Below are 18455 nucleotides of genomic sequence, written 5' to 3' on the forward strand. Positions count from 1 at the left end.
CCTTTTGCCTTTTCATACTGCTCATGGGGTTCTCAAGGCAAGAATACTGAAGTGGCTTGCCATTCCCTTTTCTAGTGGACCACATTTTGTCAGAACTCTCCACCAAGACCTAGCCATCTTGGGTGGCTCTACACAGCATGGCTTCGTTTCATTGAGTTAGATAAGGCTGTGGTCCTTGTGATCAGATTGGCTAGTTTTCTGTGATCGTGGTTTCGGTGTGTCTGCCCTCTGATGCCCTCTCTGAGTGCCTACGGTCTTACTGGGGTTTCTCTTACCTTGCACGTGGGGTATCTCTTCACAGCTTCTCCAGAATAGGGCAGCCACTGCTCCTTACCTTGGACATGGGGTATCTCCTCATGGCCTCTGCTCCTGACCTTGGACGTGGGATATCTCCTCTCGGCCGTTTGCCGCTCCAGTACTTGAGATAACAATTTCTTTAGGATGGGTCTTATAATTTAAAAGCATTTAACTCAGGGTAAAAAAATTGTATTATTTAAATTTTTATCTATTATTATGATGACATTCTGTTTCAAATATCTCTTTACCAATATTATCCACAGTTACCTTTAGATGAAAATGGAATCATGGAATTTTCTTAATTTTTCATTATCATAATTGTTATCCTTAGAATCAAACTATAAGTGGGGTAGTCTTCATATTTAGACTGATGTAGAGAATGTGATTAAAATTTTGGAAAAATTCAGGTTAAAATTGTTCTGGAGATTTTTATTTTCCAAATTAGTGTATTTCCTTTTTTTTTTCTTAATACAGCTGTTTGACCTCTGAAAGCTCTTTTGCTCTCTTTTTTAAAATTTATTTTTGGCTGTACTGGGTCTTCGTTGCTGTGTGCGGGTTCTCTAGTTGTAGCAAGCAGGGCCTACTCTTCTTTGTGGTGAGCGAGCATCTCATTGCGATGGCTTCTCATATTGCAGAGCTCTGGAGCATATGGGCTTCAGGAGTTGCAGCTCTCAGTTTATAGAATGTGAGCTCAGCAGTTGCGGTGCAGCTTAGTTGCTCCGTGGCATGTAGGATCTTCCTGGAGCAGGCATCCAACCTATTATTTGCAGGTAAATTCTTAACCACTGGCCCACCAGGGAAGTCGTTATTTTAACATTGATACAGTACATTTATGTCAACATTATGACTTAATTTCAGGAATAACCTGAAGATTGAAGAGTTATTAGATGAAATGTATTTAACATCCCTGTGAAAAACTTCCTGTCTTCTAGAAATTTTCTTCTCAAAAGCAATTATCTATGAAACCATTTTGTGCCCTGAGGGTACAAAAAATGAATCATTGTAGTGTAGGAAGCAGATCCTAGAACTTGGAACATTTTGCCTAAGGGGTTGGACAAAAAAGCACTTTTTATTGGTTGCTCACCAAGTTGTGTCTGACTCTTTGTGACCCCATGAACTATAGCACACCAAGCTCCTCTGTCCTTCACTGTCTCCTGGAGTTTGCTCAGATTCATGTCCATTAAGTCAGTGATGCTAGACTTACTCATGCACTTTCATTCAGTTTATGTGTTGAATACACCTAGTATTTCAGGTACAGGTGAGGAATTCTGAGGGAGAAGTGGGAGGTAGGCAGTGGCAAGTTTACTTGCCTGCTTTCTGCCCTGACATGTTAGGTACAAACATCTTTTGTACCACCCAGAGATTTGTAAGTTGTATGTTGTTGTTCAGTCACTCAGTCGTGTCTGATTTCTTTGTGACCCTATGGACCGCAGCATGCCAGGCTTCCCTGTCCTTTACCATCTCCTGCAGCTTGCTTAAACTCATGTTCACTGAGTTGGTGATGCCATCCAACTATCTCGTCCTCTTTCATCCCCTTCTCCTCCTGCCTTCAGTCTTTTCCAGCATCTGGGTCTTTTCTAATGAGTCGACTCTTCACATAAAGTGGCCAAAGTATTGGAGCTTCAGCTTTAGCATCAGTCCTTCCGATGAATATTCAGGGTTGATTTCCTTTAGGATTGACTGGCTGGATCTCCTTGCAGTCCAAGGGACTCTCAAAAGTCCTTCCCAACACCACAGTTCAGAAGCATCAATTCTTTAGCACTCAGCCTTTTTTATGGTCCAACTCTCATATCTGTACATGACTACTGGCAAAACGATAGCTTTGACTATATGGACCTTTGTCAGCAAAGTAATGTCTCACTTTTTAACATGCTGTCTGGGTTAGTCTTAACTTTTCTTCCAAGGAGCAAACATCTTTTAATTTCATGACTGCAGTCACCATCTGCAGTGATTTTGGAGCCCAATAAAATAAAGTCTTTCACTGTTTCCATTGTTTTCCCATCTATTTGCCATTAAGTGATGGTATCAGATGCCATGAACTTAGTTTTTTTCAATGTTAAGTTTTATGCATGGCATAGTACTTAAATGAGTTTTCAAACCAAAGACAGTGTGTCTTTTTCTTTTAACAAAAAACACAAATGTTCCCTATTTACTAGCCCTTCATGTAAAGAGCGGTAGCCAAGGGGACTTCCCTTGTGGCTTAGTGATAAGGAATCCCCTTGCCAATGCAGGAGAAACGGGTTCGATCCCTGATCCAGGAAGATCCCACATGCAAGGGAGCAGCTAAGCCCATATGCCACAACTCTTGAAGTGTTCTAGAGCTGTGAAGATGCAGCTACTGAGCCCATGTACCGCAACTACTGAAGCCTGCATTCCTAGAGCCCGTGCTCTGCAACAAGAGAAGCCTTTTCAATGAGAAGCCCGCACAGCACAACTGGAGCAGCTCCCGCTTGTCTCAGCTAGAGGGAAGCCTGCAGAGCAGCAAAGACGCAGCCCGCTAGAAATAAAGTTATTTTTAAAAGGAGAAAAGTAGACACAGCGTGTATTTTGCAGGTTCTTATCTAGTAGGTATATTTGAAGAAATAAATACGTGTCTTTTTCAGGTAAAGGTGATTTTTGAATCAGTGAGAAAGTAACTGCAGTCAGCAGAGAAAAAGTGCTCTATGGACAGAAAGTTTTTCAGATGATTGGAAATGTTTCCATTACTGTCATTTTACCACCAAAAATGACATATATCTTTTCCTTTTAAGTGTTAAGAAAATACAACACCCTCTTACACCCAAACTTAAGTATGGTTTTCAGTTTTTTTGGAGCATACTTGATTTACAATGTTGTCTTTGTTTCAGGTATACAGCAAAGTGAATCAGTGACTCATATACATCTATCTACTCTCTCTTTTTTTCCTTTTTTTTTGTGTATCCTTTTCCCATATAGGCCATTCCAGAGTATTGAGTAGAGTTCCTTATGCTATACAGTAGGTTCTTAATATCTATATCATATATAGTAGTATGTAGTAAATTCAGGTCTTTTTAAAAATCTTTAAATTTTTTGTAAGTAGTTTTAAGATATTAGACCAAATTAAAGAAAAAATGCAACAGCTTTCAAGACATCTAGGAAGATGGACGTTTACTAGAAGAATTTCAAGGAAATCCTTTCCATAATTGGTAGATAAGATTGAGAAATATATATCATGATTTTGTAAGTGTAGCCAGAGATATACTTCTTCCCTGTAGAACAGCAAATCTCAGCTGTGGCAATCATTAAAACCATGTACAGAAGTAAGTTGACTTAGTTCCACTCTTTCAAATGTTTGTATCATGAAATATTTAACCAAGATATTTCTAAAAAACAAAGCAGATTGAATCACATTGTTTTTTTAAAACGGTATTCTATCTTTGTTGTTGTTTGGTTGCTAAGTCGTTTCTGACTCTTTTTCGACCTCATGGATTGTAGCCCACCATGCTCCTCTGTCCATGGGATCTTTCTGGGCAAGAAGAGCGGGGTGGGGTGCCTTTTACTTCTCCAGGGGATCTTCCTGGCCCAGGGATTGAACTCACATCTCCTGCATTGGCAGGTGGATTCTTTACCATTGAGCCACCTGGGAAGCCATTTTATCTTTACCTCATCCTATTTTAAGTTGTTTTTGTTTTATAGTATTCATTTTTGCACTGTAATACTTGTATTTAACTTATATACATTCCTACATGTGTCTGTGCATACATACATATTTGAGAGTGCAGTGCCCACATTTTATACTGAGAGGATGTGCCATCAAAAAGTTTGGAGACCACTGTTCTGGAAGGTCTCCCCTAAGCCTCCTCTGTGTACCAGTAACAGTAACAGGGCCCTGGCCAAACTTGTCAGTCACCATTTTGTTTGTCTGCTCTCTCTTTGACTTCTTAGAAGAGACCATTTAGTGAAGTTTTATTATGTTTGATGCAACATCCATGGGACCCATAATAGTGAATGAGACACTTATGGTCCTTGCTTTCCAGAAGCTTTGGCAGTAGTAGGGATGACAAATGCTGAGAAGTTATAAATGCTCAAAGGAAATCCAGAAGATAGTGAGATTAGTCATATGTGAAAACCTTAAGGTCAGAGGAATTGAAAAGGGTAGTGTGGCTAAAGAAAAATGAGATTCCAGAAAAGTGATGATCAGCACTTTCTAAAAAAGATTCCTGAGTTCTTAGCAATGAACTGTATTGAATCCCATGTAAGGACTCAGTATTTCTTTGTAATTATTAATAAATGGGTTAAACAATTTTAAAAGGGACCTCAAATCGATGGCTCCAAGTTTTCTTTGACTCACACAATGGTTTTTTGAATTTTAAAATTTAAATTTAAAAAATTATTCTCTAATTTGCCATACAACTAATTCATACTGTTTTAAACCTGTATGCTTACCCATTTTCATTATCTGCATGGATGCTGAATACATTTGTCCCTGTTACCTTATGTCAAAGATAAAAATACTCCATACTCCCTTAATAGTGACTTGTTGACCATTATAAAGTAATTTATCTTGAGTTCTACTAGTCATTAATGTTCAGACTATTGTGCCTAAAAGACTATATGGATATTTTTTAGTTCTTAGTATAATACTTAAAATCTGTTTGAGCATTATTTGTAAAGTTCACAATATATAGATTGCTAGAATAATAATTTAAAAATTTCAACAAGTACATTTGTAGTTTATCAAGTACCAATTCATCAGTTAAGGCCCATATGATGGAAATGGACCTTAAAAATTTTTTTTAATTAAAATGATAAGTTGCCTTTTTCTCCTTGGTCTTCTTTTCTGCCACCAAGACAATAACTTAGAAAAGTTATTGAAAAGCTTATTGAAATCTAAATGTAAATTTTTCTTTCTTTCTTTGGAGTTTTCTTTATTCCTGTAATACAGAAGGTCCCTTACATACAAACTTTCAAGTTGCAAACTTTCAAAGATGCAGACATGCGCTGGCCTGTTTAATGCCTTGTTAGTTCATGTGTCTGGCGCACATCATCTCCTGCATGAACCCTCGGCAAGTGGTCGTGCTTCTGTGGACTTTACAGTGCTTATATAGAGAACAGTAGTGAAGTGTCTTTATTTGAGGCCCAGGATGTCTGGAAGCAAGCATAAAAGCAATGGTGATGTAGCTGGTACTACTGTACTTTTCAAGGTACTGTATGGTAAGATTAAAAATGTTTTATGTTTTCTTTATTTTTATGTATTTGTTTTCTAATATATTATTTGTGTGAAAACTACTATAAACCTAGTACAGTACAGTAGTATGTAGCCAATTGTGTTATTTGGGTACCTGAGCTAATTTTGTTGGACTTAATGAACAAATCTTGGACTTAACAATGTGCTCCCGGAATGGAACTCGTTGTATGTAGAGGACTTACTGTACACTTCTGAGATTGCATCAGAAATTAAACTGCATGTTTTAATCGTGCCATATTATCGTGGGGTAAAAGGGAAGGAATAATAAGTGGAGTGGAAGATAAGATACTGGTTATATTTAGGGTTATATTTATTTTTTCTTTACACTGAGTTTGTCCTTTAGGAATATTTGGGCCAACACCAAAGGCCTAAGCAACAGCTGTTACCCCAGTAAGTAATGCATTAGAGTCTTCGGGAAAGGAAGACAGTACTTAAATCTTGGTCAAAAAGAGAGTATGCTGTATGGCTCAGGAAACTGTATCAACCTAGAGGGGTGGGATGGGAAGGGAGATGAGAGGGAGGGTCAAAAGGGAGGGGATATATGTATACCTATGGCTGATTCATGTTGAGGTTTGACAGAAAACAACGAAATTCTGTAAAGCAATTATCCTTCAATTAAAAAATAAATTAAAAAAAAAAGAGAAATGAAAGCTCTCTCTCTTTATCCCACATTAGTAGCAAGTAACTGGCTGTATTTTATTTACCCTTTATCTGACCTGGTCAGGGCAAAGCCCAAGTTTTATTTTCTTAAAGCCTCAGAGGAGCCTTTTCTGGAAACTGCATGGCTATTTCAAAGTTGGGGAAAAAAAAGTAGGTTTCTGTGGAAATTTATGAAGAGAAAACATTTTTCTTAACTTCCTTCTCAAAACCCATGATTGATGGAACATGGTTTGGGAGCATACTTTGAAAACAGAGTGGCAAGAGATGAGACTAGAAAGGTAAGCAAGGGCCAGTGCCTTGAGGCCTTATAAGGAGTTAGGATTTCATTCTCAATGCAGTAAGCAGCCATTGAGGATATCAGCTGACAAGTGAGAAATACTTCTGCAAGCCACAGTGAAATTTGTGAATCTGCTACGTGTTTCCTCGCTTTAGAACCTGAAATAAGATCCTTTCCCTCTCTTTGCTGCATAATGAAATCTTCATCCCTCAAGATAAAGTTTAAGCTTCCCTTCTCCAGTGAAGGAGAATGTTTAAGAAAGGTTGGTACTGGAATTAGATGTTTTAGTGGAGGAGTTGGAGCCCTTGAGTGAATAGGTTGTCCAAGGTAGACACTGAAGAAAGGAAAGAATTCAGAGAAGCAGTACAGGCAGTAGAGAACATGAAAAAGTAGACTGAGGAACAGCATATGTGTGTACATAAAATATACACAACATACAGTTTACCATTTTAACCATTTTTAAGTGTACAGTTCTCTAGCATCAGTACATTCACAGTGTTTTACCACCGTCCATGTCTAGAATTTCTTTTAGACATTATAAATTAGTAAATTTCAATTCAGGAAGCACAGGTTACATGGTAAAATTTTTGTTTTAGGTCATTTACATTAGAAATGGTAAGCTCTTGAAAATACTAGCAGGCTTTAATAAAAGGTAAACTAAGTTTAATATAGTGATAAAGCAAGTGGTTATGAAATACCTTGTGACTGGGAGGACTTTCTGACTTCCTTACTCAACAGAATCTGTGAAGAAATAACCACTCTACAAGGAGGAGAAGCCTGATAGCAGGGTGACAGCCCACTAAGTCTTTGTTGCTTCAGAGTCTTTAATACATAACTAAAGTGAATAACTGAGTTGGTTAGCATGGACTTCAGATATTTTTCAAGACTGATGTCAATGACAAATAATCTTACTAATTAACTAACAAGCAGTAATTTGAAAGATCCTTTTAAATATATTGTTATAAACTTCATGTTCACAAATGGACATTGTGTGCGGAGCTAATTAGGTCACTTTTCAATTTTTCAATATTTTTTTAAAAAATCACAGGAAGCAAATACAATGAACCAGTAACTATCTCTACTATTGATGACAAGAAAGGCAATAGATAATACCAAAAATCTTTATTTTTTTAAATTATTGGATAATTTATATACAGTAAAATTACCCTCTTCAGGGTACAGTTCTAAGTTTTGACAATGCATACAGTCATTTAACCAGCACAGCAGTGTAGATATGAAACATTCCCATCACCTTTGACGATTCTGTTGTACCCTTTTGTACTCAATCAGTTCCTCCACCCTCCTGCAACCTTGGATCTAGTTTTTGTCTCTGTGTGCTTCAGTACTTTGGCCACCTGATGGGAAGAACTGACTCATTGGAAAAGACCCTGATGCTGGGAAAGATTGAGGGCGGGAGGAGAAGGGGATGGCAGAGGACAAGATGGTTGGATGGCATCACCGACTCAATGGACATGAGTTTGGGTAATGTCCAGGAGTTGGTGATGGACAGGGAGGCCTAGCATGCTGCAGTCCATGGGGTCGCAAAGAGTCGGACACGACTGAGTGACCGAACTGAACTGTGCTTGCCTTTTCCAGAATGTCATATGGAATCTTAAATGTGTGGCATTTATTTATTATTTTTGGCTTCACTGGGTCTCTGTTGCTGCCTATGGTCTTTCTCTAGTTGTGGGTGAGCAGGGCCTACTCTAAGTTGTGGTGTGTGGGCTTCTCATTGTGGAGGCTTCTCTTGTTGTGGAACATAGACTCAAGGCACCTGGGCTTCAGTAGTTGCAGCACATGGGCTTGGTAGTTGTGGCTCTTGGGTTCTAGACTACGGGCTCAGTAGTTGTGACCCACGGGTTTAGTTGCTCTGTGGCTTGTGAAATCTTGTGGACCAGGGATTGAACCCATGTCTTCTGTATTGGCAAGGGATTCTTATTCACAGTGCCAGCGGGGAAGTCCTCTAGTGTTTTAAGTTGGCTTCCTTCTAACACACATGCAAGTTCATTTATTGAGTGTTATAAAGACAGATTTACCACAGTTTGCTTATCTCTTCACTGATTGAAGGTCAATTGTGTATTTTCCAGCTTTTGGTGGTTATGAATAAAGCCTCTGTAAACATTCATGTACATACGTGTTTCCTATTCACATTGATATATGGGGAAAAACCATCACAATATTGTAAAGTAATTATCCTCCAATTAAAATAAATAAATTAAAAATTTTCATTTGCAAGTTTCTGTGAATGTAAGTATTCGTTTCACTTGGGTAAGTACCTAGGAGTGTCATTGCTGGGTCATATGGAAGTGCTGGTTTAACTTTATAAGAAACTGCCATGGCTACTAGTGAGTAGCTTAAATTTAGTCGCTAGTTTGTGGTAGATGCCGAATATAATTTCAGATTATCCATTGTGAACAATAAGAGTCAATGATATTTTGTTTAAAACTGTAATTATCACTTCCTAGCTGCAAATCATATTGTGGTTTTTACGGTATAGATTCAAACATGAATTTTATTATATCTTTATTGTGCAAAAGAGAATTGCATTTCTTAGAGGTTATTATTTTACTAGTGTTACTGGCCAAGATTTTTAACCTGTTAAACCTAGGTTTCTCTTCTGCAGAATGGTAATTTTTACTCCATACCTTACCTATATTATTTATCCCTTTTGCAGAAGAGCATTCTCTTTTGTAAAATATTGACAAATTATTATTACCTCACAGTGAGGATTTAATGAAATGCTGGTGCTTACCAGAGCACCAGGCACAAAGTAAATGTTAGCTATAAAAACCGAAAAGGTGTTTGTTTGAAAACCAAACCTAAGATTATAATTTAAATGTGGCTATCAAAATTCAGCAAGCACAAAATTGGTGCATTTTATGACAGGGAAACATTCTGCTTTTTGCATTACTGAAATTTGCCAAGGCTAAGTGGTCTTTGGAGTCAAAAAATAAAGTTTTCCTGACACACTGAATTTTAAACAGACAGGTGAAGTTTGTGAAGGACCTAAAAGGCAATTCAGGTTTTTCTCTTTTGACTCCTTTTCTCCATGTTGTAATTGTCTATTCATGCCTAACATGCAGATTTCTTTTGTTAAAAACTAAGTTGATAAGTCTACTTCCTGATGAGCCTTATCTGAGTGTGTAATACATAGTTCCCTCATACCACACCTTGAGTGTTTCCTACCTGCCCTGATGTTAAGCATTTCCTAAGCAGGTGCAATTGAGTCAGAGCTTTAGGCTGCCATTGAGTATCAAGTCTCTGCCCCAGTGGTTCTCCAATGTGATTCCTGTAGCGTAGTCCCAGACCAACAGTGTCAGCATCACCTGGGAGCTTGTTAGAAGTGCAGATTATGGGGTTGAATTCAACTCCTGAGATAGAATCAGACAGTGTGTGTTTTAAAATTCCATCCAGATGATCTGGTGTGTGAGAACCACCGCATCTGGACACACTAAGGAGGGGTTTGGAAACGCTGCTTTCAACTGTGAGAGTGAGGTCTATAGCCTGTTACTTCATTGTGATTTTATACATATTTTAATTGACACTTTCTGATTTTTCAGGGCTATGAGAAATTTTGAAAGTACTGATAAATGATAAAAACTTATAAAGATATATAAAAATAAGTAAACAGTGCTCTGAAATCACATAAAACTTGGTTTCCTTAGGAAATTTATGAGTAGTAGTTACTCACCCTGCATCAAGGTCGTGAACTGTGCTAAAATAGAAAGTCTTCAGTGGCAAAATAGCATTTGAGATCTTTCAAAATGACATTTTAACATCTTAAGCCTGTGAATCCTGAATCTGTAAACCTCTTTGGTCCAGAGTATGGACCCAGTTCAAGTGGAAACAAACTGTTTTCATGTTGGCTTTTTTAGAGCATTACTAATAGTTAAGGAATTAGTCAGTTTATAAACTGTCCTATTCCCAAGTGTATTTCTAGTACATTTGATGCTTCCATGAGCTTTCATTGTTGTTTACTGTAATAAACAGACATCTCTCCATCCTCATATACTTGGTCTCTTGAAAAACACTATAGCAACCCTCCTCTGGGGAGGAGTGGCATATTATGCATGAGGTTGTCTGTGAGCAGTGAGGTCTGAGAAGGTCCTGAAGTTAAGAGTGCATCATCAGAGCTCCCAGCTGACCTGTGGCTGCGAGAGGCTTTAGAGCCAGGAGTGAGATTTTATCACATGAACTTTAAAAGAGTAAAGCCAAATATTTTCTTATCAAACCAGAGTAGACTAATTTTCAGTATATATGAAATGATGTCCACTGATGACGGTAAGTAGTTTCATTTTCTAGTGTATCTTTTCTCTCTTTTTTTTTCTCCCCCCAATTTATGTGGGTCATTTTACAATAGCATGCTTAAAGGGCATGAAAGTTGCAGTTTGGTTTAAGTTAAGAATAAGGTTCACATTATTTTTCAACTTTAACATTCAAATATGTACTCTATTTATGGTTTCTGCTTCTTCCAGGAGGCTGTTTCTGGGTTAGCAAAATACAAGTTTAATAGTTCTGTTTCTCTGACTCATTCTTACTAACATTAGAAATCTGAAAATTTAGTCACTGACGGGAGAATGCAGAGAAAGAAAACCAGTTTTCTCTTTTTTTCTTTCATTTCTGGTGTGAACAAAGCTAAGAAATATTTGCTACTAAACATTTTCAAGTACTACTGCACAGAATACTGTTCTGTTCAAGCAAACAAATCATCCACCATCCCAGTCTTCTTGTTTTAGCAAAGTTCAGAAGAGTGAATATTACCTGCTTTTCAATATGAGATAGCAAATAGAGACAGGCATGGATGCATTGTTGTTGTTGTTAGTGGTATTAAGCCATCGTTTTTCTCTTCCAATATTCTGGAGTGTATTAATGAAAAATTGATTCTTTCAAAGAGGAATGAAACTCTCTATGGTAGAAATGTAATCATGTGACAGGAAATTTCTGCTAAAAATATTTTTTAAAACTGAGATGGGTTTAATTCTGTGATGCTATTTTCCCACTCTCTGCGTGCATCTGTTAACCTTCCTGAGGAATGTCTACACTGCTGTCTACACTGTTAAATAAAATGAACTGAACCTTAAAACAGGTAGTCTTCATAGTTTATCAGGATTCTTTTCCTCGCAGTGTCACTCTTTCCTTCTTTAGGCTTTGGGGGGTGGCGGGGGAGAGGGGTGGGAGTTGCCCTGAGTATGGAAGTCCAAGGGTGGGGCTGGTCACAGTTCTGCAGCCAGGAAGCTGAGGCTCCCTCCTGCAGCTGCACAGTCTTGGCTGGCTCTTTTCCTGGGTTCTAGTAGTTGCTAGAGATTGAGTAACCCACTTCACGTCTGCCTTGGCTCCCTCCATTATCCAGGAAGAAGCCTCAGTTCCGTTGCAGGCGTTCTACTCTTCTTGCATAAAGTTTAAAGTTTTTGTGATCCCCACATGGTTTACCATTACACTCTAAACATGAAATTTGTTTAAAAAGCAGCAAAGGGGAAGTATTTCCTTTCTCGGTTAGTGAATTCTCTCTTTCTCTGATGCAACATCTGTTTCTTCTCATTACACCTTCAAATAGCTAAGGATCATTGGAGAGAAGTGCTACTCGAATTTTCTGCTCTAATGGACAACTCCTTATAGTGAGGGGCCACTATAGTGTGGGTTTTAGAAGTTCCTTTTATGGTTTGTAAACTGAAAGGACAGTAATGTAGCACTTCCTGCCAACACCACTGGTTATTTTATTGCTATTAAGTTGTTCAAGAAAAAATTTGAATATGTGCATTTAGTGTACATATTATTTCTAAAAGTTTTATCTTTTTTTAATGACTTGAAGAAACTTTCCTTTTTATTTTTTTATTTTTTTTTTAATCAAATAACTTTAATCAAGTTAACAGTAAGCAGTACAACTGTAAAAAAAATGTCCCATATTTTACTTTCCTTTTTAAAAACTTTTGCTTATAGACAAACTCACGTGAAAACTGAAGAGAAAAATGGAACGTGAAGAGTGACTCAATGGGGAGTATTTGTCAGTCTTTGCAGGGATGATAACGTGGTTTTCATTCAAACTATATGTAAATTAAATTGTAATTCAAGATTAAGATTTAAACTTGTACCCCAGTGTTCATTCCAGCACTATTTATAATAGCCAGGACATGGAAGCAACCTAGATGTAAACGGACAGATGAATAGATAAAGAGGTTTGGAATATTAGTCAGCCATTAAAAGGAACTAATGAGGTAGATGACCTTAGAGTGTATTATACAGAGTGAAGTCAGAAAGTTGTAATGAGGCGGATAAACCTAAGAGCCTATTATACAGAGTGAAGTCTGTTAAAAGAAAAAGACAAATATCATATATTAATGCATATGTATGAAATCTAGAAAGATGGTACTGATGAACTCATCTGAAGGGCAGCAGTGGAGATGCAGACATAGAGAAAGAGTTGGGGACAGGGTGGGATGAATTGAGAGAGTAGCATTGGAACATATACATTACCATATGTAAAATTAGATAGCCAATGGAAGTTTGCTGTAATATACAGGGAGCTCAGAGCTGGTGCTCTGTGACAATCCAGAAGGGTTGGATGGGGTAGAAGGTGGGAGGGAAGTTCAAGAGGGAGGGAACATACATATACCTATGGCTATTATATTCATGTTAATATATGGCAGAAACAAACACAATATTGTAAAGCAGTTATCCTCCAATTAAATAAATTTTTAAAGAAATGGAGATTGGAGTCAAAGTCTGAGACTCTTAATAAGGGTCAGATTTGGTGTGTAGGTTGGGGGATATAGAACTGGGACTTCTGGCAGTGGCAGCTCTATGTGGGGACCCAAACAGTTTGAACAGAACCGCTTAATGTTGTGACAGGCTTTTTTGTTTTGTAAGTGTAAAGCTACAATTCTGAGGTGGCGGTAGTAGGGAAACGGTTTGAGGGGAGTGGGAAGGGAGTTGGCTCAGAAACATAGCCAAGATCTAACATTAGGGAGAAAAAGCACTTACTAAATAACACAATTTGTTGTCTTCTCTCTATGTCTCAGTAACTGATATTTCTACCATTTAATGGTCTGTCTCTCACTTTCAAACTACTTCCTCTCTGTTAACAAATTTTAATTCACAAAAAGCAGCAGTTTGGGGCAGTAAGTACTGGGAAAGCATGAGCTTTCCTTGCTCCTCCCTCTGTTTCCCCAAATATGCTACTAAGATGAGTTCTACAAGCTTGGCAGCCTGCCAGGGCTAAGGAGCAAGATGGCTTAATCAGTAAGCGAAAAGAAGCCAGCTAATATTTTATCTTATGTCCTCCTCATCCTTTTTTGTTTGCTCGTTTTTTAATTGTAATTTCTCTTTGTTATTTCCTAGTCTTCAGCAGAAACTGGGAGAATTAGAGGAGGTGGCTGTATCCATGCTTTTTAGAAAATTAATATGGGGACAGCAAGAGACCTTTTGAGAAGTAGTTTACAATGTTAAGAAGCAATTAACAAAGCATAATAGACATTCTGTGTAGGTGTTGCTTGTCATATGTCTAGCAGTGTACTTCCCATTTCTTTAATCCCCATAGCAGCACTATATGAGACTGGCATTGTGATTAAATCTGTTTTATAAACAAGGAAAGTGATGCTTAGGCAGGTTGAGAAATGTTAGTTATGGCTAACATGTGATGGAACCAGGAGGCAAATCAGAATTTCATGCTACAGCCCATCCTCTTAGCCCTTATGCTACTGGGTCAGGAGTTTGAAGCAACAAGCAACAACTAGGGAGGGTTTGAGGAAGTTTCCCCAGGAAGACTGCAAAACGTAGGGAGAAAGTGAACTTTTTGCTTTTATGCAGAATGAGAACTTATGTGTTAAAGAGGAGTGTTGGGCTCTTCAAGAGCTAGGAACTTGGACACATTTGAGTTTAAGACAGGCATCAGAAAAATACCTTCAATTTTCTTATGGAATGTATGAAAGTAAAAGTGTTGGTTGCTCAGTGTCTGACTGTTTGTGACCTCATGGATGTTGCCTTGCTGGGCTCTTCTGTTCTTGGAATTCTCCAGGCAGGAATGCTAGAGTGGGCGGTCATGCCCTTCTCTGAGGGATCCTGCCAACCCAGGGATCAAATCTGGATCTCCTGCATTGCAGATGGATTCTTTATCATCTGAGCCACCAGGCAAGCCACATGGAACCTATATTCATCTTTTATTCAACATATACTTGTGAGGAGAGTTTCGGGGGAGAGGGAGAATGTTTTGAGTTTGATGCTTACTGCTAATAGAGCAAATGGACTTAACTAATGTAAAACATTTTTAACAATCAAATATACAATTTTCTGATGTATTTAGTTGTAGCAGATATTTCTCATATTCTGGGTATTATAATCCCAGAATATGAAATTATAATTACATTTCTATATGTAATTATGTTACTATATATATAGAATATATATAATTATATGCAGAATATTAATGTACAGAATATATAATTATGTTATAATTCCAACATTTCCTGGAGTAATATTAATATAACCAGCTCAGAAAAGGTTAGGATTAAAAATAAATTCTCTACCCCACTTAGAACTCCCTAAAATCCAGTCTACAGATAGGCTGGCATAGATTTAGTGAGGTACAGTAGTCCCTAGGTATCTGCAAGGGACTTCCTGCAAATACCAAAATCCAGGGATACACAAGTCCCTTATATCAAATGGCATAGTATAATCAGCACCCAGGATCCAGAGGTTCTGTGTTCTAGGATACGAACAGCTGACTGTACTTTCACTCTGTTTCTCAGTTTGTCTGAGTATCTACCTCTTCTTGAGGGAGATTTTCATTTGTTTTGCTTTTAGCTGTTTCAGAAAAGACTATGTTAGTTCAAGCACTGAATTAAAGGACTGTATTAGTTATTCCAATTATCAAATTCAACCAGGTTCAAGTCACTGTGATCTGAAATTGGTGGTAATTTCAATTGGTGGGGTCATTTTTAAGAAAGGGATTTAAAGTCTTTTTATTATGAAGATTGTATAACAAGTGTGCAGAAAGTTTGGAAAGTTGAGAGACAAAATCATCTATTGTCCTACCATCCCCAAAATTCAGTTCGGTTCAATCACTCAGTCGTGTCTGACTCTTTGTGACCCCACGGGCCTGCAGCACGACAGGCGTGCCTGTCCATCACCATCTCCTGAAGCTTGCTCAAACTCATATCCATCAAGTCAGTGATACCATCCAACCATCTCATCCTCTGTCGTCCTCTTCTCCTCCTGCCCTCAATCTTTCCCAGCATCAGGGTCTTTTCCAGTGAGTCAGTTCTTCGCATCAGGTGGCCAAAGTATTGGAGTTTCAGCTTCAGCATCATTCCTTCCAATGAATATTGAGAACTGATTTCCTTTAGAATTGACTGATTTGATCTCCTTGCAATCCAAAGGACTCTCAAGAATCTTCTCCAATACCACAGTTTAAAAGCATCAGTTCTTCAGCACTCAACTTTCTTTATAGTCAAACTTTCACATCCACAAATGACTACTGGAAAAACCATAGCTTTGACTAGATGGCCCTTTGTCGGCAAAGTAATGTCTCTGCTTTTTAATATGCTGTCTAGGTTGGTCATAGTGTTTCTTCCAAGGAGCAAGTCAAGTGCCTTCTAATTTCATGGCTGCAGTCACTATCTGCAGAGATTTTGGAGCCCAAGAAAATAAAGTCAGTCACTGTTTCCATTGTTTCCCCAACTGTTTTCCATCAAGTGATGGGACCAGATGCCATGATCTTCGTTTTTTTAATGTTGAATTTGAAGCCAGCTTTTTCACTCTCTTTCACTTTCATCACTAGGCTCTTTAGTTCCTCTTTGCTTTCTGCATAAGGGTGGTGTCATCTGCATATCTGAGGTTATTGATGTTTCTCCTGGCAGTCTTGATTCCAGCTTTTGTTTCATCCAGCCTGGCATTTCACATGATGTACTCTGCATATAAGTTAAATAAGCAGGGTGACAATATACAGCCTTGATGTACTCCTTTCCCAGTTTGGAACCAGTCTGTTGTTCCATGTCCAGTTCTAACTGTTGCTTCTTGACCTGCATACAGATTTCTCAGGAGGCAGATAAGGTGGTCTGGTATTCCCATCTCTTTAAGAATTTTCCATAGTTTTTTGTGATCCACACAGTCAAAGGCTTTGGCGTAGTCAATACAAAAATCCCCAAAGTACTTTCATATTAATAGGTATTCAATGTGCTGGGCTCATTGGTAAGCAGTGGGGATACATAAGGAAGCAAACAAGTGATGATCTGTGCTCTCTTGGAGCAAATGGACCACCAAACATACACACAAAAAAATACAAGATGGGAAAATAGGACTGTGTGCATAATGGGCTGTGGGAGCACACGAGAATGCAGTTTTGTGATTTAGGGATGTATCAGTAATGCTGAGATTTAGGGAATTAAGAAGTCAACTTCATGAAATGGGGAAATATGGGGGAAGGCATATTTAGAGGATTCTAGGCAGGAGGGCTTCCCTTGTGGCTCAGCTGGTAAAGAATCCGCCTCCAATGCAGGAGACGTGGGTTCAATCCCTGAGTTGGAAGATCCCCCGGAGAAGGGAAAGGCAAAATGTGCAAAATTGCCGGAATGAGAAACCACAAGGTCTCTCATGTTATGTGACCCATAAGTAGTTTGGTATGGCCACGTTTTAGACTGTGAGGAGGAAAGCTGGCTGAAGAAGGTGCAGATGGTGAAGTTTCCAATATCATGTCCTATTTCTGCTTAATATAAAGATCACTTAACATAAAGTGGGGACTCATGGAATGACAGTATTGTGTGTTTACATGGATTCAAAGATGTATAATTGTAACATAATAAATATAAAAATTTGTTTAAAATTAAGAAAGGCAAGATTTAAACCTGAACAGTTTTCCTTAGACACTGGAATACCACTCACTCATAAAATAAAAAGTATTTTTCCTAGGTGCTTATCACTCTGTTAGTCTTTTTTTACTCTGTGCTATTTGATATATATATAAAATCAAAGCTAATTAAAAAAAATTTTTTTTTTTTTTTAATTTTACTTTGACTCTTCTGGGTCTTTGTTGCTCCATGGGCTTTTCTCTGGTTGTGGAGAGCAGGGGCTACTCTTTAGTTGCCGTGTGCAGGTTTCTCACTGTGGTGGCTTCTCTTGTGGAGCAATGGCTCTCGGGTGTGCAGGCTTCGGTTGCAGCATACAGGCTCGGTAGTTGTGGCTCCTGGGCTCTAAGAACACAGACTCAGTAGTTGCGGTGCATGGACTTAGTTGCTCCGTGGCATGTGGGTTCTTCCTGGATCAGGGGTGGCACCCGTGTCTTCCGCATTGGCAGGTGGACACTTTACCACTGAGCCAGCAGGGAAGTCCAGGAAGCTAATTTTTAAAAAAAAAAACATTTATTTTTGGTTTTCTGTGCTGGGTCTTACTTGTGACATGCAGGATCTAGTTCCCTGATCAGGGATTGAACCTGGACCCCCTGCATGGGGAGCAGAGAGTCTTCGCCACTGGACCACCAGGGAAGCCCCACAAAGCTAATTTTTATTGGCCTGAAATATATTTTTGAAGGTCTTCACTCTGATTTAAATACATTCTCTAATTTATTCCTTCCCGCAGTCCCTGTTAAACCCTATTCAGATCAGACCCTTCTAAGGGTTTTTCCTCTGCTAATTGACCCAAGATCTGTAGTTTTTAAGTCATATCTTGAAGCAGGCCACAGAAAAGTGCCTCTGAGAAGAAAAATAATGTTAGTCATCGAAGTTGGTCATTCTGCATGGTGGTTATTAAAACTTAGCCTGGGGAAAGACTCTCTTTCTTCTCATAAAAAAACCCCTAAACCTTTGTAGCCTGGTCATCTCCATGTCATTATGTAGTAACCATTACTTCCTATGCTCAGGCCTAAAACTAGTCTTCTTGAATCTTTTTTTCCTCTCCCCAGTCTGTCAATCCAATCTGTCAATCAGTCCTGCTTTGAAAGATATCAAACTGACCATGTGTTAATGCCTTCATTGCTACTCCTCTGGTTCAAGTCTTGCTCAACTTTTCCTTGGATTATTAACCTCTTGA

The 18455-nt window shown here is 38.4% G+C and overlaps 1 protein-coding gene across 6 annotated transcripts in view; it reads left to right on the forward strand.

The window, feature by feature from the left end:
• Positions 1 to 18455, forward strand: part of FGD4 (FYVE, RhoGEF and PH domain containing 4) — a 226209-nt gene that overhangs the window by 110251 nt on the left and 97503 nt on the right. The window contains exon 1 of one of the 6 annotated variants that reach the window (XM_061125255.1): positions 10545 to 10721. The exons of the other annotated variants lie outside the window; for them this stretch is intronic. Within the exon in view, the coding sequence (XP_060981238.1) occupies positions 10631 to 10721 (91 nt within the window). The 5' untranslated portion in view covers positions 10545 to 10630. Of the gene's footprint in view, positions 1 to 10544; positions 10722 to 18455 lie in introns of those variants that run through there. 6 annotated transcript variants of the gene reach the window in all.

The sequence above is a fragment of the Dama dama genome, chromosome 22 (genome assembly GCF_033118175.1).
Source record: "Dama dama isolate Ldn47 chromosome 22, ASM3311817v1, whole genome shotgun sequence".
NCBI classification, from domain to species: domain Eukaryota; kingdom Metazoa; phylum Chordata; class Mammalia; order Artiodactyla; family Cervidae; genus Dama; species Dama dama.